At 41.4% G+C, this 24,379-nt stretch overlaps 2 protein-coding genes and 1 non-coding gene across 3 annotated transcripts in view; 1 reads left to right on the plus strand and 2 right to left on the minus strand.

Annotated features, from left to right (window-relative positions):
* Positions 1 to 24,379, minus strand: part of Aven (apoptosis and caspase activation inhibitor) — a 132,294-nt gene that overhangs the window by 107,196 nt on the left and 719 nt on the right. The window contains exon 2 of the mRNA XM_021648722.2: positions 3,588 to 3,765. Within this exon, the coding sequence (XP_021504397.1) occupies positions 3,588 to 3,765 (178 nt within the window). The remainder of the gene's footprint in view (positions 1 to 3,587; positions 3,766 to 24,379) is intronic.
* The window catches only part of Chrm5 (cholinergic receptor muscarinic 5), a 51,782-nt gene that overhangs the window by 13,357 nt on the left and 14,046 nt on the right, over positions 1 to 24,379 (plus strand). The gene's annotated exons all lie outside the window — the stretch shown is intronic.
* Positions 16,913 to 17,042, minus strand: LOC132649104 (small nucleolar RNA SNORA11). Its single transcript, XR_009587538.1, has one exon. It is a non-coding gene; the product is annotated as a small nucleolar RNA SNORA11 (small nucleolar RNA).

Consider the following 24,379-nt stretch of genomic DNA (forward strand, 5'->3'; position numbering starts at 1 on the left):
ATGATGTAAAGAGAAAAACGAAAAACGACTCCAAGTTGTTCTCCGGCCTCCACATGCTCATGGGTTTGCATATTCCCGTAGCACACAGATAAATAAGTATGTCATAAAGACATTTTGAGAGGCTTGAGACATGGCCCAGAGGTTATTAATAACACTGGCTGCTCTAACAGAAGACCTGGGTTCAGTTCCCAGCACCTACACAGTTGCTCACAACCATCTATAACTCCAGTTCCAGGGCATCTGACACCCTTTTCTGGCCTCTGCAGGCATTTCATGTATGTGGTACACATACCTACATGCAGGCAAAACACCAACACACATAAAATAAAAATAAATAAACCTTTTTAAAGTCTTTATTGCAGATTTTAATATAACAGTAGCAGGACTGAGCAAACCAGACAGCACTTAGGAAAATAAATTAAGATAAAACCAAAAACAGGTTCCAAACAAACCTCTCTGTTGAGACATAAACTGTCTATTAGAACATTAGTGACCATTAGGAACAAGATACAAACTGATCCAACTGGTGCAACCTTGGTAACACAGGAAATACTAGAAGAGAAGGTCAAGCACAAGCCATTCAGATTAGGTCTCAATTCATGTTTAGGGTTCTGAATCTGCTAAAAAAAAAAAAAAATTTTTACAAACCTTAGCCTTACCCCTGACCTTCTGATGTAAATGCACCAACCTCCTACTTGTTTTCAAGGAAGATTACTTTAAGGAAAGCAAAACAAAGCAAAAGCAAAATGTAAATTAACCCTAAGCAAGGGCAGAAAGAACAGAAGTGCTAAGGAGCAGAACTGAAATCTCTACACTGGCTATTTGGTAAAACTGCTGGATAATTTAAGATGATCAAGCTACACATAGATCCATAACGATCCATACACACTTGGCATGGAGGAATAAAACCAACCAAACAAACAAACAAACAAAAAAATCAGGCCTTAGGAAAGAGAAAATAATTCTATTTAATTAAAAAAAAATAAACAAAACTCAGGAAGCACTAAACAAAGCTGAAAAGGCCTATAACAATAGCTCACAAAGAGGAACAAACAACCAATATGGAAAATATTGGGAGCAGTGGTCTAAAAGGAAGCATTAAAGAAACTCACAGACATGTACAGGATCCCTAGGTAAATAGGACCCAAAAGGTTACAAATACAAAAGAAGAGAAAGGGAAATGTGGCTCTCAGGCCAAGTCAGATAAACACAGTTTGAGGGCAAGAAAGGGAAAGCAGATTGCAGTAGAGCAAAGGATGCAGCTGGGCCAGCAAGCACTCAGGGAACCTGCATCACAGAAGCAGAAAACAAATGATGCTGGGCACCCGGAATTAGCAAGCAAGTGCTCAGTCTCCAGCTGCTCTTATCTTTTTGAGGTTTCAAAAGAGAAAATCAGATTGACCTACTTCTATACTCCAATATAAGAAAGACTATTTTGTCATTGAGCTAATGTTTTTTAGGTTAAATGTCTAGTTCTGTTTGTTTTGTTTTGAGATTATCCACATACCAACAGGAGGGTTCCCTTACTACACTGCCTTTGCAAGATGAAACTATTTAGTACAAACCACATGCTATGTAAAAAGGCAGGGGTGAGAAGGACCAATGAACTGAATCAATGAAACGTTTCACTGCTTAAGGGAAAGAATGGGTCAAGGTTCAGGAGCACAGGCTATTAGCATGACTGTCTTTTCCCTTTCAGTCTAAATTGATGACACAGAGTGGAGAAATCAAATATCATTAAATCTAAAACTGTCCTCCAACATCTTTCTACAGTTGCATTGAGGAAGATATGTGAAGGCTTTAAATGAAAATACACGTATAAATAGCTCTATGACCAAATGTATCTAATCACATCATTTTTCTATTTTCACTGAAAATTAAACAGCTGACACATTCACACCTATTTTTTTTTTCTTCCAAGTTTATCTTCAGTCTTATCCTGGGCATTGCGCTCACACTGCAAACACATAGGAACTCTGGTGATCGGTGACATCTTAGAGGGAACAGACAATATAAGTTCTTAAACCATAGCTGAAGATTAGAAGGACACAGTTTAGAAACGAAAGCTAGCAGCCTACTTATCTGGTTCAGAGTCTCACAGGAAGAGCTGACAGCTGCAAACTCACAGTCCCACCAGAAGAAGTATGACTTAGAACAAACCACACACCTTCCCATGTCCTCAAGAAATAAAGATGTAGATGCTTCCAGCCATGGCTAGTAACTATACAAGATGATGAGTTCTACAAAGGAATCTTTTACTGGGAGACTTGTAAAATTTAAAAATGGAGAATATATATAAACCATTTAAAAAATAACTATTTTACTTATTATCATTAAGTTTATTAATAGATAATAAATTGATTAAACCAAGGTAGCCACCATGCAGGCAGACAGAGTACTAGAAACATCACAGCAGGCCCAGGCCTATGCACTTGCTGTATGCCTCTCCCTAACCATTACCCCTCTTCTCCCTCCTAAATAACAGATAAATGGGGGGGGGGGGCAGGGTCTGATCTTCTGAGACACAGTCTCACTAAGTAGCTTCGGCTAGCCTTGTACTGGTGACCCTCCTACCTCGGCCTCCCAGGCCCTGGATCACGGGTGAATGCTAGCACACCAGGGTCCCATGTTTAAGCATCACCACACTGAGGTCTCCTACAGGTGTGTGGTGTTTCTTCCACTCCACCATCTGAGAGACTCGTATCATTGTGCATTCTTTTCACTACTAGTCTATATGTGAGTTGCTTCCATTTGAGAGACTCCTCAGCAATTCATCTATGAAATTCATGCACCTATACTAAAATTCTCTAGTGATTCATCAAGGATAGAAGCGCTGGATCCTTAACTTCACTGGAAAACAGCAAACAACTATCCAGAGTGAATGTATCAACATAAGCAAACACCAAATGGGTGAGACAGAAATTCACCCCATAATCACCAGTCCTCAAAAGTTAGGAGCTATACTTAGAAATCCTACTTAGAGACCATTCATAAGCATTCCTCTCAAAGCCTTTGAGCTTGCTGGCTTGGCCTGGAACACTCCTCTGTATATACCACAATGCTTCCTCGGGACTTTAGACAAATGTTACTTTCTCAGTCAGACCTTCTCTGGCCACTTGAATAGTCAGACTGGAACACATTTGCACGTCAACATCTAAAGGAGTTGTGCTGTGTGCAACATCAGAACACAGCACCAGACTGAATCTTCTGCTTCAGGCTCACACTTAACACCCTCAATTTTTTTTCCTTCTCAGAATAGGTTCATCAATTATTATTCTTAGTGTAGTGTAGGCATTCAAAACTATAGGCATGGGCCAGCAAGGGAACTCAGTGTGTAAAGGTGCTCGCTGTCAAACCCAACAACTATGTTCTATCCTGAGACCCACATGACAGAAGATGAAAACCAACTCCTGCAGGTTGTCCCCTGACCTGCATATGTGCCCTGTCATGGCACAAGGGCACACATGCATTCACACGCCCACACACACACACACAAAATAACATTTTTTAATGCAATTTCAAAAGTGACAAAATGTCTGCACAACCTTCCCAGCACTAATCAGCAAGCGCACAGCTAGAACTCAGACCTGCAGAGCTCAGGAGGACACTGAAGTCTGTCCCCCGCTGGGATTCTCCACTTTCACCATTAACTTCCTTCTCAGTATCTTGATATCGATCCCAGTTGGAGACGATCTTTCTTCTAGAAAAATTTTCTTCCTCGTCATTCTCTTCTCCATAGGTCTCTGAATCACTGTCATCTTCCACCTGCAATCCGTAGAGGCAAATCAATAGGCAGGCAGTGGAACCCCAACCCTAAAAGTCTTCACAGTGAAATAAATAAATAACAGTACATGGGTATGACACTAAAAAGTCAACCTGTAGATCAGGCTGAGAACCTAAGCAATGTTTCCAGAGCCTCACTATAACAGAGCACTATCTCAGGGTAACTTTCTAATAACTAATGTAAGGGAAATTGGATACAATCTGCCTGAATTTACGCCCCTGTATAATGGTGGTTTAATCTAGTTTAAATAATCGAGGCTATAGGACTATTAAGACTTCAGAACCAGAACCTGGCAAGATGGCTCAAAGAATAATGGCATTTGATGCACAAGCCTGATGACCTGAGTTTCATCCCTGAAACTCACATAAAGGTAAAAGGAGAAATCAACTCAATGAGGTTGTTTTCTGACCTCTATGTGTGTACCATGGCACACATGGTGCACATCACACACACACACACACACACACACACACACACACACACACGGTGTGGGGAAGGGAAGAGAGAGGGAGGGATTGAGGGAAGGAGGGAGGTGTGAATGTAGGTACACAATGAGGCCAGGGTTGATTCTCTCCTTCCACTGTGGGCTTTAGGGACTGGACTCAGGTCATCAGGCTTGTTTGATAAAAGCTTTTACCCTCTGAGCTTTCTCAATGACTTGCAATTTATCTTCATAAAATTAAGTCATCTTTTCTAAGTATATTGTAGGGTTTCTTATAATGTACAGTTCTCTGCATGTTTTCTTTTAATGCCCAAAAATGATCAAGAATGCCTGAGTTGGGTTCTCATTAAAACACATTTGTGAGGTACATTATGATGAACAATATGAATGTTATGTGAGAACAACAATGATAATAATAATAATAATAAATATAATGGGGTTGGAGAGATGGCTCAGTGGTTAAGAGCACTGGCTGTTCTTCCAGAGACTTGGGTTCAAATCACAACACCAACATGGCAGCTCATAACCATGTATAACTCCAGTTACAAGGGATCCAACACCCTCTTCTGGGCTCTGCAGCCACTGCATTCATGTGGAGCACAGACATATATGCAGGCAAAACATCTATACACATTTTTAAGGAAATAAAATAAAGAAAATTTTAAAAATGGCAGTGGAAGAGAGAAGGGAAATAGATTAAACAAACTTAATGCGCTGGTGTGGGTATCAGTGGCAGAAGGTCCCGGATTCCAACCCCAGTACATCAACTCAACTCCTACCCCTGGGGGGAGGAGGAGAAAGTCTTATTGGTTTTACAGTGCAAGGTTGGGAACTTATCTATACTCTGATTCAGTCCAGCCAGAGGAAATAATCACCCTGAAAATAACAGAGAGAATGTAAGGAAATGTAAACAATGACTAGACGTTTGATGTCATTAAGAATCAACTGGTAATACTACTTACTGTTGGATGCATTTATATTGTGAAGTTTTAGTTTTCTCATGCATTAGGTACAAATGTTTGACCATAGGTAAAAAGATACTATATCTAGGAGATGGTTCAACATAGTGTGTGACGAGGAATGACAGCCAAAAATAAACTACTTACGTGACCATGGCTGAGGTAGAGTGGAGAGTAATGGAAATTCTTTATACAGTTAGCCTATGTAATGTTGCATATTTGAAACTTTACAAAATAAAGTTTTTTTTTCAAAGGAGAGATGCATGTAGGATCTAAATACATAGTTCAAAAGAGTGTCCAAAAGATTATAATATTCTTATCAAGAAAATAAATTACTGAAATATATTCAAGCCAACCGTTTATACAGAAGAGTTACTCATGATTTTTTTTAAATCCAACTAGCTAGGTGTTGCAATTCCAATATCACCATGAATTGGAGGTAGCCTAGATTACAGAGTAACACCTATGGACAGGTATTTGTGGAGATGGAGTCAGTTCTCTCTACGGGTGTGACTCCTGGTAGGCTCACATGCTCCACTGGATGGCATCACTATCAGGAGTATACAGTAGCACTAACTGGACTCAATGAACTATTAGAGTTGGGGGAAAGAGCACAGGGGGGGGAGGATCTGGAAGGGGTCAGGGTCACAATCAAGAGGTGAATATGATCAAAATATATTATGTGAAATTCTCAAAGAACTAGTTACTTTTTAAAACACTTTGCAAACACAGAAACAGGGCATTTGCATTGTAGAAAATGATGAAGACAAAAACTAAGATAAATTTTAAAACCTACATTAGGGCTATTGGTGTAGTACACAAGAACCTACATTCAAAATCCCCAGAACCACCTGAAAAAAGAAAAACTCATCACCGTAAATGTAGATTTTATTTCCTCAGAAGAGGGAATGAGATGGAAACCTCACCCAAGCTTTAAAAATACATAGCTTGGGCTGAGCCCTCACATTTCTATCTAATTATCCCAAGGCCCCAGAATCTTCTAGCCTCTGTACAATATAATTTTCTACAAGCCCAGACCCTGAAGGCTTCAGCTTCTAGCCTCTATCTACTAACCTAGAACTAGAATGTTTTCAGCCTCTGAGACTTACTGCTGAATAAGCTCACCCTTTCTAGTTCTTTCTGAACTCTTGCTGACCGGTTCACCTCAACTATTGTGGCGCAAAACTCCTCTCCAAGCTGACTGATTCAAACTGGCTTCTCTGCTTCTCACAGAATCGCTCTGCTTAGAAAAAACTTCTTCTGTGCCAAGCGTGGTGGCGCATGCCTTTAATCCCAGCACTTAGGGAGGCAGAGCCAGGAAGCTCTCTGTGAATTCAAGACCAACCTGGTCTACAAAGTGAGTCCAGGACAGTCAGGGCTACACAGAGAAACCCTGTTTGAAAAAAAAAGAGAGAGAGAGAGAGAGAGAGAGAGAGGAAGGAGGGAGGGAGGGAGGGAGGGAGGGAGGGAGGGAGGGAGGGAAGGAAGGAAGGAAGGAAGGAAGGAAGGAAGGAAGGAAGGAAGGAAGGAAGGAAGGAAGGAAGACTGCTTCTGAATTCCATGAACTCAACTGCACTCAACTGAACTGCACCAAACTGGACCAAATTGTACTGTACTCCTGACCCTACTGCCTCCATGAAGGCCACTGTATTCCTGCACCGTACTCTCCTCCTCCATCCTCTCTCATACTCTACTCTGTGCTGCTCTTAAGCAGCTTCTGTTTCCTGTCAGTTCTCATGAGAGTTGAGCATATCCTATCTCTGACTCATTGTATCAAATCTTTTTCTGATTCATATCTTTGTCTGCCCCTCAAGTAGACATCATTGTTTGCAACTAAAGGTATGTACTAAGGGCATGTCTGTATTCCAGCTGGATCACACAGACCTAGTCTTTGGGGGTGATCCCTTGCCATAGCAGTTATGTTACTGGATTAAAATTCCTCTACACATCCCAGAGGGAGTACCATAATGCACATATTCCCAGTTCATTCCTTAGTTATATTTATACACTTTATTTTTGGTAGTCAATTTTATGAAGTTAGCATGTTCTACCTTTCATTTTCTATACACACACACACACACACACACACTATTGGAAGGGTTGGTTCTGTTCTGTTTCTAAGAGAACCTTATCATGCAGCTCGGGTTCTCAAATTTGGATGCTTCAGCCTCCCAAGGACATGTGCCACAGGCATGTGCCACCACACCCAGGCCAGACTACTTCTAGCTTCACCCCTCCAAAACAAATTCTTTTACAGCTTGTTTCTTACAGCAAGTCCCAATGTATCTTATCTGCTCGATATCCTACATCATTGAAACCAGCACAAGCTCTTTACAGTGTGTCAATTTATTGACAAGGCCAGGCCAGGAAGCATGCAGAAGAGTCCATCTTCAGTCTGGCTTCTTCCCCTTTTGTCTTAAATTAGTTAGCTAATGCTCAGTCAAGTATGTCTTGACTAAAATACACCATACACAGTCCCCTGAACACTGTTACATCACATCAGATGACAGATGAATGGAAACCCCAGCACAACTAACAATGTGACTGACAGAAGGGTTGAGTGGCAGGCCTAACCAACTCAAAAAAGAGTATAGATATGTCCTCATTTCTATTTAGGACATTTCTGTAGTGTTACTTTGGCCATCAACTATTCACCCAACAAATTTCATATTAAATAATAATTCTCACCGAAAAGAAACTGCGTAAAGTTCCCCCAAAAGAATGGACTAAATTGGTGTTTCAAGATCTTTTTCAGCCCTCAAATATCATAAGCATCATTGTAAAAGCAAGAAAATGGCCATTTATATTAAAATCTAGAGACTACAAATGTGGCCTGAAGCCTAGAGGCTGCCATTTCTATAAAATTCTGAAGACCCAAAGACGCTGGCTGATTCAAGTTACTTAGTGAGTCAAATCTGCTACATAAGTGACTAATACCAGAGTCTGATGAGACTTGGAGGCTAGACCTGGAGCTGAAAGCATGAACAGGGTTTACCATGGGAACACCCAACTCCCTTTTATTGTCCCACTGGGGATGTTTAGAGTGGCTTCTCCAGTTAGCCTGAAATTTGTAAGCAGCTAGAGCACATGGCAAGATGTATGCCCAAATGCCAGGGCTAGAGGAGCCCCCATCAGTGAGTAGAAAGAGAAATAAAGCACATTTGCAAGTGAGAATACTGATGAACACAGTGTTACATAAACATGGTGTTTTTATGTTGACATCATTTCAAAGCTAAACTTGTAATTTTCACTTTAATACACTGTACTTGGATGCCAGTCACTGGTTGCAGTGTTCATGAAGTAACAAAAACCCAATTAGTTCACTACTAACCAAAGTGTAACTGAGCTATTATTCTGCCCAAAGGCAACACAAACCACAAAAGTCCGCTGGAACACATGGTGGGGCTCAGCTGGACTAAGTGCTTTCTCACATGCAGCTCTAAGAGGCAAGCGTCGATTAGCCTTCACCTACTCTACAGAATGCAGATGAAGATCCTTAAGTGGACAACTACTCTCCATCAGCCGGGTGTGGTGCTGCATGCCTTTAATCCCAGTAACTCAGGAACAAAAAAGACTAACAATTTTTGACTAATATGGAATGACGTGGTAACACTTTTCTTCTCAGAACAGTAGAGCCAGCAGTTCTTTGTACACTAACACACAAACACCAGCAGGAGACCAGCATCTAGTCAAGGTCTCTGCCACTTTTGAACAAGGCTCACTTGTTCCTCTAATGTCTGGTAGTATACCCATTTCTATCTGAGCCCCCTCCCCCAGAATTACCTTTAGAATTCACATTTCTGGTGACAGTCTCAAGGCAATTCAGACTCCTAACATATGCCCCCAAATATTTCCAGCCATCACCCATTACTCAGCTCAACAGCCACTTTTTTGTTTGTTTTTTTGTTTTGAGACATAGTTTCTCTGTGTAACCTTGGATGTCCTGAAACTCACTATATAGACCAGGCGGACCTCGAACTCAGAGATCTGCCTGTCTCTGCCTCCCAAGGGCTTGGATTAAAGGTGTGTACCACCACCACCCAGCTCAATGGCCACCTCTATCTTTTAAAACAAAAAATCTTTTTGGAGAGACAGCTCAGCAGTTAAGAGCACTTGATGCTCTTCCAGAGGATCTGGGCTTGGTTCCTAGAACCCAGGTTTGACTCCCAGTACCCACGGGCAGCTCACAACCACCTGTAGCTCCAGCTCCAGGGAACTCAAGGCCTCTATGAGCACCTGCATGTCCTGTATGTGTATGTATGGTATACCACCTAGTGTACCATATATATACTTGGGCATACACACATACTCATAAAACAGGAAATAAATAAATCCTTTTAAAAAAAAATCCATTTGGAGCCAAGCCAGGCAGTAGTGCTGTGTGTCTGCAATACCAATACTTGAGAGACTGAGCTAGCCATCCTTGGGAACATAGTAAGAGACCTTGCAAAAGCAAATAGAAACAACAGGGCCCAGTGGTAGACTCCTGTGGTCTCTGTAAACATTAAAAAGTAAAAAGAGCTTAGGGTATAGGTCTGTGACAGAACACTCACCTGGCATGTGAGAGACCCCAAGTGTAATACCAGAGCCAGAGAAAGGAAGGGAGGGAGAGAGGGAGGGAGGGGTGGAGGGAGGGAGGAAGGAAGGAAGGAAGGAGATGGAAATGAAATTTGTTTCTAGAACTTCTGTGGCAACAACTAGGGGCTTAAAACAAAATTGCTTGCCCACAGTTCTTTGGAGTGAGCATCTAAAATGCTGTCGGGACTTTGAGCGGTTCTGGGGAGTGGTGGGTCCATGGCTTCTGCCGGTTGCCTGTAATTCTTGGCCTTCCCTGGTTTATAGACATACCCCTGAGGTCTCTTTCTCTACTTCTCCCCTCTCTCTCTGTCTCTGTCTCTGTCTGTCTCGCTCTCTCTTTCATCTACATGCATATTTGTGTGTCCCATCCTCTTTTAAGGAAACTAGTCATGTTGGGTTACAGTCCACCTGAACTGACTACCTCATTTTCTCTTGCTCTATCTATAAAAAACGTGTTCTCAAACAAGGCCACATAGTCACATGGCCACTAGCCATAAAAATCAAGTAACACTAACCAACGAGATAGTCTCCAACTGGCACCTATGTCCTATCATCAGCATCTCCTTCCTGCTACTTGATTTCACATGCTTTCTCTATACTAGAGGTATAGTCTTACAAACTCCCCCTGTGCCTTTCACACCACACTTCAATCAAAAGTATCTCCATGGTATGTGTAGCCATGCTACAAAGTGTAACCTGAGTCTTGTATAAAATATTTCTAACAGAGGATTTTGATCCAGGCAACAAACTTCACGGAACGTGTGAATGTTTGCTAAACACTAGTGTGTCTCTGTGTGCTTTCACAGGTGCACAGCAGGGATGAAGCTTGCAATAAACATTTAGAATTCCTTCTTCCAGTAACTGTCAGTTCTCCAAAAGACAAAAGGTTTGTTCTTAAGCCAGTGTGGTGTATAGTGATGTGATGTGGTATGTGGTGGGGTGGTGATGTGGTATGAGGTGATGTGGTATGAGGTGATGTCGTGTGGTGTGGTGTGCTGTGAGGTGATGTGGTGTGCTGTGAGGTGGTGTGAGGTGATGTGGTGTGGTATGAGGTGTGAGGTGATGTGGTATGCTGTGAGGTGGAATGATGTGATGTGGTGTGGTATGAGGTGTGAGGTGATGTGGTGTGGTTGGTGTGTGGCGAGATGGTGTGAGGTGGTAAGGTGTGAGGTGGTGTGGTGCGGCATGGTGTGGTGTAGTGTAGTGGTACACTCAGGAGGCCAGGGCAAGAGGACTGCTTAAATCCAAGGGTTCAAGGTCAACCTAGACAACACAGTAAAACCAACATCTCGATGATGATGATGATGATGATGATGATGATGATGATGATAATAATAATAATAATGGTATATGGTTTGTTTCCACTCGGAGTTCTAAGCCACTGCTTTTCTAAAGTCTTTTCCTATCAAACATTTCTCACTTTAACTAAATCCACCTCCTTTCCAAATCCACCACTCAACCCACCCGTTGACAATTCATAAAACAGCCTAAAAGAGGAGCTCAAGTCTCTCCAGAGAGGGAACAAAGCAAAGCAGTCCCACCATATGCCATTCACCCACCCTGGTTCAATACCGCTGAGCGGCTCCCCTGAAGGAAGTGTCACCTCATCCGCTGCTCTGAGAGATGCAGCACTTAAGATTCTTCACAGAACATCCTCGTTGCCATGTAGCCGTCAGTTCTTGTAAGATGCCAATTACCAAGGTAAGTGGCTTCAGGAAGCCTAAATTTGTACAATTTTTAAAAACATGGTTCCCTGGCAACACTTGCAAAATAAGGATAGTGATGTCTTTTGCAGTTCTTGTCTGTGTTGCTACACTTCAGTCAGTGCACAAAACAGCTTCAACTAAGTATTATTTCCGAGACAGGGCCTCACTGGGTAACCCAAGCTGGCCTCAAACTCCAGATCCTTCTGCCCCAGGCTTCCCAAGTGCTGGGTTTACAGACAAACACTGCCATGCAATGCTTACATTCTTGGATTGATTGATTGATTGACTGATTGATTGATTGATTGATTGATTCGGCAGCATTAGGGCTGAACCTCACGCTAGCTAAGTGCCCTAACACTGAGGTGCACCTATCACTTTGTTGCTAGAGGGGGTTCTCACTAAGATGCCCAATCAAGCCTTGAATTTGTGAATCTCTGGCCTGAGCCACCACCTGAATAGTTAGTAGAACCAACCTGCATCACCAGGCTCAGCTGGATTCTTAATTTTTTTCAGTGTATCTGATTGGAGCTTTACTGGGGGCTGCTGGGGGCTGTTGAGAATCTTACTTTGTAGCCTGGGTTAGCCTCAAATTTAACAGCAGTTCTCCTGAGAGCTAGCATTATAAATATATGGCACCACACCACGCGCTTCCTTCTCTATTATTAAGGGAGAATTTCCTACTGATGAGTAGAAAATTCTTACAAGTTTCTTCTACAACAAAAATCCAAGAGAAAGCAAAATGGAAATTAAGCTAAAACAATATTGTTTCTCTTAGAACATCCATTTCCCATTGAATTTCTGGGACATTAGAAATGAGATGAGTCAAGGAGGGGCTCATCCAAGGTCTTATAAACAGAAGCAGAATGAAATATCTTGAAGTGAAAATATATCTCTTCGCTGAGGAAAAAAAAAAAATTCTCTTCATGTGGTTGTTCATGCCTATAATCCCAACATACAATACACTAAGGAGAATCACTTCAAGTTCAAGGTCAGGTTGGGCTGCACAGTAAATTCAAGGTTAACCTGGAGCTATTGAGTGAGGTCTAAAATATCTTAATGTCTACAGGCCTAGTGAAAGTGACTACCAGTGGGGAAAAGGATGACTAACTGGCTGGAACTGGAGACTGAACAGTGCTGGAGGACTGAACTCAGAGCCTGATGCATACTTGGCAAGCATTCTATATCTAAGCTACATCCCCAAATCATACATCTTTCCAAACTCAGTTTCATTCGAGGATCTTATTCCATTTCAGTGAAGTCTTAGAGAGTAGATAGGATCTTACACATAAGCAATTATATGCATACAGATGAAATCTATTTGAAATAACTCACATCCCTACTCCCAAACTTATCAACAAGTGAACAGATCTCAGAACCAAAAAGTTATTAACTGAAACTCATCCTAGCGATCACTGAAACAGCCAAGATTCAAGTCACTCATAGAAAAAGTATCAAAATATACCCCACAGCAAAGTAAAACAGAAGTCAACTGTTGGTAAATTATGGAAGGAAGGAAGGAAGGAAGGAAGGAAGGAAGGAAGGAAGGAAGGAAGGAAGGAAGGAAGGAAGGAAGGAAAAAAAGAAGGAGCTACAGCACACTCAGCCTATTTAACTCCACATGTGTGCTAAGGGCCCCTGTCCTCACAGCACCTCAGGGTTCAGAGTGAGCACAGTTCTTGCTGCCCTTCCTTGGCATCTGCTCTGGTAAAGCTGTGCAGTGGGACTTCCTGGGTGTCTTCATGACTGGTCGCACCACATCAATTGGTTCCTTGATCCAATTAAAACCATAGGTAGTCCCCTTGTGGCAAGTTTTTGCGTAGCCACTACACCAAATTTCATAAAACTCACAGTACCTACGTAACAGTTTCCCTCCCTTTGCTAAGGACTAACCTGATGGTCTTGCACGTGCCAGGCAAGCACTCTCTTACTGAACCCTGCCACACAACCATTCAGCTGATTTCAGTCAGCTAACCAGTCTAACCAGCAAAGGCTGTTTCACACAAAGGAGACATATGCCAGAATTCTCATCCTCCAAGAGACTAGCTCATGCGGTGACAGACATATACACACACTGACCAAATGAGAAAGAACAAGCCACTATACTGATAATGTGAAAAGTCCCCATGTAAGGGATGTGAAACTCCTCTTCGATTTCCCCTCCTCTCCATTCTCCTTTGGTGGCTGGTGTATAAAACACCTATCCATTCTGCTGTGAAGGCTAGCTGCATTTGTTTCATGTTAAGAGCATTTCTTCTTCAGGAGCATTTGCACGTGGAATTAATGAGAAAAGGAAAGAAAACGAGTGCTCACAAAACTCTTTGAAGTGGTTCCCAAAGCCCATAGAAATAAAACACCAACTTCTGCCCAAGGCATAGAGAAAGTTCAAATGCAAGTATTTTGTAAGTAGAAGGAAAGGTGTTGTTTGTGTGAAAGCACATACATGCTTTATTCTCCAAGCCTACTATTGCCAAATGGCACAGGGCATTCGGATGGTGCCTCCCTGACATACCCTTACGGTTGAACTGATGTCCCTTGATCCTGGCATCATGGCTACACATTAGAAATCCCCTTCCCTTCCTGTCCCTACTGAAGCCAGAATAAAAAATAATAAGGCAATTTTCTGAGAATTCAAGACACCATTTCTCCTGCAACAGGACACAGTCCTGCGATTCCACGTCTCCTTTCTGCAGCTCTTTTCAAGTGTGACCTTTAGGAAGCTCTTCCAACATTAGGAAGGGAAATCTTTTCATTAAAAGAAAGGGCAGCAAAGACGCCCGAGGAAAGGAGAAAACTTTCACCTTGCATTAGAGAGAGGTGGATTTTCTCAAAGGTCCTGATCCAGCAGGACAAAATGCAAATCCCAGGATCAAGGTGGTGAGTAGGTAAAGCAAGCCTAATGCCTGGAATCTGAGCCACAGTACAGCACGCCTTGGTACCCGAGTGTGGGGTTAGCAGTGCCAGCTAGCGCTGTGTGGCCTTATTTTCTGTTTAAGTCTGAGATTGTTGACCTCTGCTTTTCAGAAATCCAAAGCAACATTTAATTCCACAGTTCCTAGACCCCCACCAAATATGTTCAAATAATCTTTGGGGGAAAGTACAAACTAAATTCCAGTGTTGTTTTCTTCTAACTGTAAAGAACTTAAACTGTGTTCTAAACTCTCAAAAGGAAGGCCCTAGTTTGCTCTCTACTGCTGTGATAACGACCATGACCAAAAGTAACCAGAGGAGAAAAGGGCTTCTCCGGCTTACACATCCTGATCACTGCCCATCACTGCAGGAAGCCAAGCCAGGCACTCAAGCACAGCATGAACCAAGGAGACCATGGAGGAACGCTGCTCACTGACTTGCTTGCTTGCCATGGCCGTGGCTTGCACAGCCTGCCTTCTTATATAACCCAGGATCATCTGCTTAGGAGTGGCATCACACACTGTGGGCTGGACCCTTCCACATCAATCATTACAAAAATGTACCACACACAGACTTGCCTATAGGCCAGTCTGATGGAATGCATTCTCAGCTGAGGCTCCCTCTCTCCAGGTGACTCCACCTGTGTCAAGTTAGGGGAAAGAAAGAAAAAAACAAACAAACAAACAAAAAAAACAACAAACAGCACAAGGAGTAAAGCTAAAAAGCCTAAGATGAGTTAAGTTCTACCAACACACATGCTCTCGTCTTGGCAGAACAAAAACTAATGATTCTCCTGCCTCACCCTTCTGCGTGCTGATATTACAGGCATGTACCAGCATACCCAGTACACTTGTTCTTTAACATGGTGTAGGACTAGAGAGATGGCTCAATGGCTAAGGGGATGAAGAGTGTGTAGAGGGCCCGAGTTTGGCTCCTGGCGCACAAGTGAGGCAGCTCGCATCTGCCTGGAACTCTAGCCGCAGGGGATCTGACACTCTCTTCTGGCCTCCACTGGCACCAGCACACACTTAGCATATACTCACACCCATACACATAAATGAAAATAGTAACAAAATAAATGTGTTTTTAAGAATATGATAGTTGGGTAAAATGTGAGTTACAGGTGCCTGTGTCACCAAAAAAAGTCATTACATATGTAAATTCCATTTCAGCAAGCCAGAAAAGTGTACACTAAGTTAAAATCAATATATCAGGAGATGCTAGAAAACTCCAAAGAAATTAACAACTCCCAAAGCTTGCTACTTCACATGGTATATTCTGTGGATATAAGTTCTACTCTGACTCTGAGCCCCACTATGCATGATAAGTAAAACTGCACCAATGCTCAGAAACTTGGTAACACCTTAGGCTTGGAGTTTACCTACAAGACAGTAGGGTAAACTGTTCAGGAAACATTTCCATCTGGAAACGCCATGTTAAGGATAAAATATCCACCACCACATTAAACACACACAGCTAACAACTAGTCTAGGCCCAGACATGCACGCTGTAGACCAGGAAGGGAAAATGTCTCACACCTCCCAAAACACTCTATGTCAAGAGTTTCCCCTGCAGGGATGGACAGAGCAAATCCGATCTATATATGCAAAAGAATTCTTTCAGCCATAAATCAAGACAAAGGCACAACAGCTGCAAGAAAAATGGGCACAGATGGGATAACAAGAGCAAATCCAGCCAGAGTCAGAAGGAAAAAATATATATATGAGAGAAAACATACATATATACATTTTCTCTCATTGTGGGTCCTAGATTTTATAGAGATATATAAAATCATGTATGTGCACGTAAACTGTATGAAAGAAGGAAAACTGAGGAACAAAGAGAAGTAACAGAGCAGGAAGCAGGAAAAAGCAGAGGAAGGAAGCTCAGAATTTATGTACTTATAGGAAAAGGTGTTCAAGCAACAGGACTGTGAACAAATGTCATACACAATGAAAACTTTTTTTTTAAGGTTAATTTTCCCTGTAAAACAAAGGGAGGAGAAACAACAAGGAGAATGATGATGAGAACACATCATTTCTCAGACCTTCCCAGGGGCTGGGGACAGCAAGGTATGTGGGAAGCACAGACTGAGTAGTGAAAATCTGTAGCCAATACGCTTCCCCTGCTGCCATTTGCCTGCAGCCTGGTAAGCGGTCATGTTTGCTTTATCACTACTGTCATTGGCAAAACAATGTGCTACTTGCCCCATCTGCTGTTCACAGCTAAAACTGCACTCACCCAGTTGAGAACAAGCCAGTTCTAGGCAGGGGATGGCATCTAGGACTGGCCTGAATATCTCCTGTGCTGAGGATAGGACCCAGGCCCCTTCAGCATACTGGGCTCAAGCTCTCACACTGAGCAAAACCCACTTCTCTGAGCTTGATGTTCTCTGCTCATTGTTTTGGAACTGGAAAGCAGCTTTAGAGGTGGAGTTAACACAACTTACATTTAACAAAGTCAATTGCTCTTTATTTGGTTAAGCTAAAAGACAGTTTTATTTTTCTTGTTTTTGTTTTGTTTTGTTTGTTTTTTAATGTGTAGAACATTTTTTTCAGAGGAAGGCAACATATTTTGTAACCCTCCTCACACAATGACCAGATTCCTATTGGGTGTGTTATAAACAGAGGAGCCATTCTCTAGATTCCCTGCTCTGAGCACACCCCAATGAACAGATTCGATCTCCACTCCAGTATTTGTTGCTCGGGGAGAGTGGTGTCCTACTAGACGTGATGGTACTTGCCTATAATCCCAGCCCTTGAGGCAGGAAGGTCAAGGGTTCAAGGCCATCTCAAGCTACAATATCGTGTTCCAGGACAGTTTTGGCTGTGGAATCAGAGACCTTGCCTCTGATTCAATCAAAGAGAGAAAAAAGAAAATCCTTTTATCAGAACTTTTGTTGATGAAGCACTGTTACGTCACAATTCTAAGTAACTGCAGGGTGTGGAAAGTACAGACTGAGTCTAAGATTTAAACAACCACACAAAACACACAAAGTTGTATGAACAGACATAAACCATAACAACACAATTTGAGATGCCCAGAGAATTCCAAACATACAAACATGAAATTCACACAATATATTTTAAGTACTCACTAGCTGTGCAGTTTTAATTTCCCCAGTCACAAAGGATAATAACCCATTCACATCGGAGAAAATATAGATCATACACACAGGGATTGTCTCACAGGATACATATCAATCAACAAAGTCTCTTAGTGTGAGTAACTTGATTTGTTAAATATAAAAAACAAAAATCACAGAAATGATCATCTAAAATAATACACATGAATTTGATCCAAGTCTTGTCATCCTAACTATTCTTTAAGTTAATAAAATGCCTGGTACCACTCAGAAATCCTGGCACTGGGGCAATGGAGACAGGAGAATCAGAAATTGAAGGACAGTCTGCCTTATATGAGATCCTGGCTCAAAAACAAATACAAAACAAAAGAAAAAGTATTGCACAGAAAGGGAAGGGCAACTATTAAACAATTATTAAGTAGAAGATGTATTACCCCAGATAAAGTTATAAGGGAGATGTGGGAAGAAAATATGAGTTTAAAAGTATAAGGAACAACTGAAATTTTACTGCTAAAGACTTTACTGATGTGGTTTTTAAATGTATAAAGCCAGTACCAACATCACTACAGTACTTAACAGCATTCATTCATAAAAATAGTGTAACTGTTTTATTTCAAACGCTTCTATGCTGTTGTTGAGACACGATCTCATGCAGCCCACGCTGCCCTCTAACGACTGTGTAACCTCTGATGGCCTGCCTCCCATTCCAAGTTCTGGTAAGGTATGCAACACCATAGCTAGAGTTTATGTGGTGCTGGGGACCAAACCCAGGGCCTCATACACGCTAGACAAATACTCCAGCAACAGAGCCACATGCTCAGCTCTTAAAATGCTTCCCTGCTCTATGTTTTAATTAACAAAAGCATAGAATAAACTAGGAATTGTGTATTTTCAAAGCATCTAATCCATTTGATTTTAAAATATATTAGATGTAAATATATAGGCACAATATTATGCATGGTTTTCTCAGAATAGGTAAAACAGTTTGAGGATGTTATCTGTGTAGATTATGGAAATAGGTAGGTGAAATGATAGCCATCGGGAAAACAGCTCACTGTTAACAAGAACAGACATACCAGGACACTTAATGTCTACATAATGACTCACAGTGATGAGAAAGAATGTCAAAAGCCTTTTTTTCCACAGACTGGCCTGGAACTCACTATGTAGCCTGGCTCCAAAATGGAATCCTAAAGCAATTTTCTGCTGGGACACTTAAGCACTGTCTGCGTCTAGGAAAGCCAGCTGCAGGCTTTCTGAGCAGCGAGAAACACTCCTGGAGGCTGGAGTCTTGAGTTTAATAAGCTCACAGTCTCTCCTGGCTGCCATGAGGCCGGTGACCCACTTCAGCCTCAGGCATGAACAAGCCTTGGATACCTGACATGATGCCAAATCAGGCTCCCCATGTCTGAGCTTCAGAGTCAGACACTTCCCCTTTATAGAGGGTAAGACTCTCACAATAGCTGGTATCGTTTACCGCTCAAGCCAGAAATTAGTTACAAAGCAAAGAATCGGAAATAAATTAATAAAATTTTAAATATATGCCTTCAAAGTTGTACTTTTCTAGTGCAGTTATTAACAACCCTCTTACTTTTTTTACTGAATATAAGTAAACACAAAGTGACCAGACTAAGAATGGTAGCACGGCCCTGTAGTCCCAAAACACTTGAAAGGCTGAGGCAAGAGAACCGCTTGTGCCAGGGAACTGGAGGCCAGCCTGGACTACACAGACTTTGTCTCACTTAACTTCTTAAGTGAATATAGGCATATAAATCTGCCATATAAATATGGATATGGAAGACAAAGTTCTAATAACATTTAAAGAATTAAATGTGAGGGGCTGGAGAGATGGCTCGGTGGTTAAGGGCGCTCTCTGCTCTTCCAGAGGTCCTGAGTCCAATTCCCAGCAACCACATTGTGGCTCAGGACCATCTATCCTGGGATCTGATGCCCTCTTCTGGGATGCAGAGGTACATGTAGATACAGCACTCAATATACATTAAATAAATAAATCTTAAAAAAAAAAAAAAAAAGCCAAACAACTAAATGTGTGCCAGTATCACCATACAGCCTTGTAATCATAGATAAACATGAGGGAGCAAAGTATATAAAAACAACACTCAAAAGTCTCTCTCTGTGTCTCTTTGTGTGTGTGTGTGTGTGGTATGTATTTATGTATTTAAGTGTATACACTGGCAGAAGGCAGAAGACATTGGGTATCTTCCTCCATCGCTTTTGGCCTTGTTTACTTGAGATACTGTCTGCTGAACCCAGAACTCAGCTAGGCTGGCAGCCAGCAAGCTCTAACATTCCTCCTGTCTCTGCCCCATCCACACAGTGCCAAGATGCAGGTACAAGCTGAAAGGCCCAGCTGTTTACACAGGTGTTGGGAATCTGTACTCAGGTCCTCATGCTTCTGCAGCAGGAGCTCCTACCACTGAACCACCTCTTTTCAAATCACATCAGAAGCTCAGAGCAGTCAGGCTCTGGAGTAAACAGACCTGTATGGGATCCAGGTTCAGTGATCTACAGATTAATTGTGAATAAGCAATTTAACCATAACTATGGATGACTTAACTGTGCCTTGCTGTGAAAAATATCATAACTAAGTGTTCGATAAATGTTAATTGCTTTCTATCTTCTGAAGAAAAAAAGGAAGAAAAAAATCCCAAGGACTGCTAACAGGCCTTAACTTCCTCTGTGTTAACAAGCCATCCAAACAATAACATTAGAAATAAAACAAACACTTTGCCTTTCACCCCTTTTATTCAGTACAAGATTAAGGTCTCAGCCAGGATGTGGTGGCAGCAGCCCTGCATGCCTTGAGTCTCAGGAGGATCTCTGTTAGCCAAGCTGGCCTAGTGAGTTCTAGGCCAGCCAGGGTAACAGAAGATCCTGTTGCCAACAGTCTCAGCGAGAGTAAGAACACAAAAGAAATAAGGACATCCAAATAGAAGAGGAGGGGTTTAAGTTAGCCCTGCTTGTAGATGACATGAACTATGTATATTTTATATAGCATATAATTACTTATACAATTATATATAAAACAATATTACCAAAAACCATTAAAACTGATGAATTCAGAAAGGTTACAGAATACAAAATTAACTGGGTAAGAGTGAAGAATAAATCAGAAAACTAATACCAACAAAAATTTTACATGAAATATACATACAAATAAATTTAAACAAAGAAGCGATTGATATCTACAATGATAATTACAAAATATCAATGAAAGCAACTAAAGAAGACACTAAATTACAAGATTTCACACAACCTTCCCTTGTTGGTGGATGGAAGAATTAATATTTTCAAATGTCCATAATGCCCAGAGTGATCTACAGATTGAATGCAATGCCCACTGAGCTAGACATTCTTCAAAGAAACAGAACAACCACACCTAAAATCTGGGTGAAACTGTGAAAAAATAAAAAATAAAAAAAGTTAAGCCTTATAATATCAGACTTCAGACTTCAAAATGCACAAAGGGTAAGTAATAAGCTAAACGGTACAGTTCTGATATGCAAACAGCATGTGGTTTAAATTTAATTTAGTAACATGCACTCCACCCTACATTCAGACATGACATCAAAAAGGAGCAAGTGGGGAGCTGATGAAACAGAATAGAAAACCCCAGGATACAAGCATATATCCATACCCAAAAGAAATAAACTATATACAAAATCAATTCCAAATAAACCAGACTTAAATAAATATAAAACCTGAAACTTTGAAACTATCAGGGGAAAAAAAAAAAAATCAGGCACACACTTGAGAACATTGCTCTGGGCACAGCTTCCTTTGGGATATGACCTCAAATGCCCAAACAACAGACACACCTTGACAAATGGGATCATATCAAAGTTACTGCATGACAAAAGAGACAATCAACAGAGTATGAGAACACCTACAGAAGGAGAGGAAATGCTTGCAAACTGTTCACCCAGCAGAGGATAGTCCTGTAAAACGAATAATGACCTCAGACTACTCAAATGCAGAAAGTAGTAAGGATCTGATTAAAAGATGAGTGAATAACCTGAACAGACATTTCTCCAAAGAGGATACACAAACGGCCAGTAAACATACGAAAAGGAAGCTATATGTTACTAGTCACCAAAATCGTGAGAACAGACTACTTGCCTACGAGTATCTAGAAATTTCTCAATAAATGCAAAAAACAAACCGACAAACAAAACCCACAATGAGAGATCACCTTTAATCTCAGCACTCAGGAGGCAGAAGCAGACAGATCTCTGAGTTCAAGGCCTTCCTGGTCTGTATAGTGCATTCAGGCCAGCCAAAGCTACATGGTGAAACTCAAAGAAACAGGGGAAAAAAAAAAACAGCAACAACAACAACAGAAAAAACACCTCCAACCAACAACAAAAAGCACGAAGTTAGAATAAAGCCAGGGCACCCCTGTGATGTCAGCACCTGAGAGACAGATGCAGAATGAGTTTGAGTTCCAAGCAGAGCTACATGGTAAGATTATGTCTCAGAAAAAAAAATAAATAAATAATATTTAAATAAATAAAATTAAGCCAGAGTGAGGAAACACACGTGTACTCCCATACCTTAGAATTAGAGACAGAAAGATTTAGTTAAGGCAATTGTGGGCTACATAGTGAGATACTGTCTAGAAGAAGAGAAAGAGGAGGTGGAATTTGAAAAATAACAAGGGCTAACAAGGATTCAGAGACAGCAGCTGTCATATGCTGTGGTAACATCAATAAATATACCATTACAGAAAGTCCTATGACTGCTGCTCAAAAAATAAGAACTGGACCCACCAGTAAGGATTCCCCAAGCATCGCTAGGTAGATATTCAAGGGTCCCAGAGTCAGTATGAATAAAAAAACATATGCATTCTCATGTTTACTTATTTTTATTTACATGTATGTATGTGTGCATGGGAGCATATGCCACCCATGCAGGTGCCCTTAGAATGGGTTAAGAACACTTACTACTTTTCTGCAGAACACACTCTTCTGCCTTTAACCTGGGCTCCAAAGATCTGATGCCTTCTTCTGGCCTCTGCTGGCATTGTACTTACGTGCACAAACACACACACACAGAGAAACACACACATACACATAATTTTTTAAAAGCAGGTCTTTTTTCAAGAAAATATAGACACAAAGGATTATTCAGCCTTGTTCAGAATATCAAAATAAAACTGTCATTAGCAGAAAGTGGATGGAACTAAAGAATATTATGTTAAGTAAGCTAGGGGCACAAAGACAAATACTGTATTTTCTCATTTATATGTGGAAATTAAAAGTTGGTCTTACCCTGGAGAGGAGAAGAGCTCCACAAGGACCAAATATATCTGGGCACTGGGGGTCTTTTATGAGACTGTTTCTCCAACCAAGGACCATGTATGTATATAACCTAGAACCTCTGCTCAGATATAGCCCATGGTAGCTCAGTATCCAAGTGGGTACCCTAGTAAGGGGAACAGGGACTATTTCTGACAGGAACTCAATGGCAGGCTCTTTGACCTCCCCCCCCCCCAAGGGAGGAGCAGCCCTGCTAGGCCACGGAGGAGGACATTGCAGCCAGTCTGAAGATACCTGATAAACCAGGGTCAGATGAAAGGGGAGGAGGTCCTCCCCTATCAGTGGACTTGGAAAGGGGCAGGAAGAAGATGAGGGAGGGAGGGTGGGATTGGGAGGGAATGAGGGAGTGGGATACAGCTGGAATACAAAGTTAATAAACTGTAACTAATATTAAAAAAGAAAAAAAAGAAAGAAAAGCTGGTCTTACATAAGGAATAGTGATTATGAGAGGCTAGGAAAGGTGTGGGGAAGAAGGGATGGAATAGATGGTTACTGAGTACAGGAGTACACATGAATAAGGGCATGGTGGCACATGCTTTTGATCCCAGCACTCAGGGAGGCAGAAGCAGGCAGATGCTCTGAGTTCCAGGCCAGCCTGGTCCTGAGTCCAGGACAGCCAAGAGGAACCCTGTCTTGAAAAAAAACCCAATAATAATAATAATAATAATTTTAAAGGAAGCATTTCTAAAGACCAAAAGCAAGCAAAGTAGGATAACTATGGTTGAAAAAAATAACCATTAGAAAATGGCTAGCCTTGAAGGATTCTTAATGTTGCCATACAAAGAAATAATATATATTTCTAAAATAATAGGTATATCAAATTCCTCTGATCTCATCACCACACATGGTGTCCATGTTTTGAAATGGTACTTTATGCATAAATGTATAGTTTACTATGTGTCATTTAAATTTTAATATATATTTTGGGGCCAGTAAGACGGTTCAATGCGTAAAAGCGCTTGTTGTGTAAGCCTAATGACTGGAGTTCTCTCCTGGGACAGGTGCAAGGAAAGAACAGACTCCAGAAGGCTGTCCTCTGACCTATACACAGAGAGAGAGAGAGGAGAGTAATATATTTCTTAAATAAATAAATACTAAACAAATTCTTGCATTTTTGTGAAGTTACTGATGCATTAAGGACATTATCCCATGCAGTGAAGGTCATTGGCCTGATGGTTTGCTTATCACACTCAATTAACGCAGGGTTCGTACCACCCATCTTTAGAAAGAATGATTTCAGACTCTCTTAGTTCCCAAGTAAGTCACTTAGGAGTAGTACGTCTCTAGAAGTTGTTTCTATTTGCATCTAGTCATCCAGAGGAAAAGCAAAGGATGTACCATGTGTGGAATCCTGCATCTGGACAACGGTCCCTACACAGCTGGAAATCTACTGGCTGACTGGCTTTCAGGGCAAGGTAGTTTATCCTGGTTTAGGGCATCCATGTGCCCACCATAAGATGAGAACAGGGAGGCCTCGGGAAGGTCAGTCAATCTCTCCTCATTTAACCTTTAGGTACTCAGAATGGTATTCCCTGAGAGAATAAATACAAGAAGAGTGGAAGGATCTTGGAGATCACCT

Source organism: Meriones unguiculatus, chromosome 18, assembly GCF_030254825.1.
Source record: "Meriones unguiculatus strain TT.TT164.6M chromosome 18, Bangor_MerUng_6.1, whole genome shotgun sequence".
Classification (NCBI taxonomy): Eukaryota; Metazoa; Chordata; class Mammalia; order Rodentia; family Muridae; genus Meriones; species Meriones unguiculatus.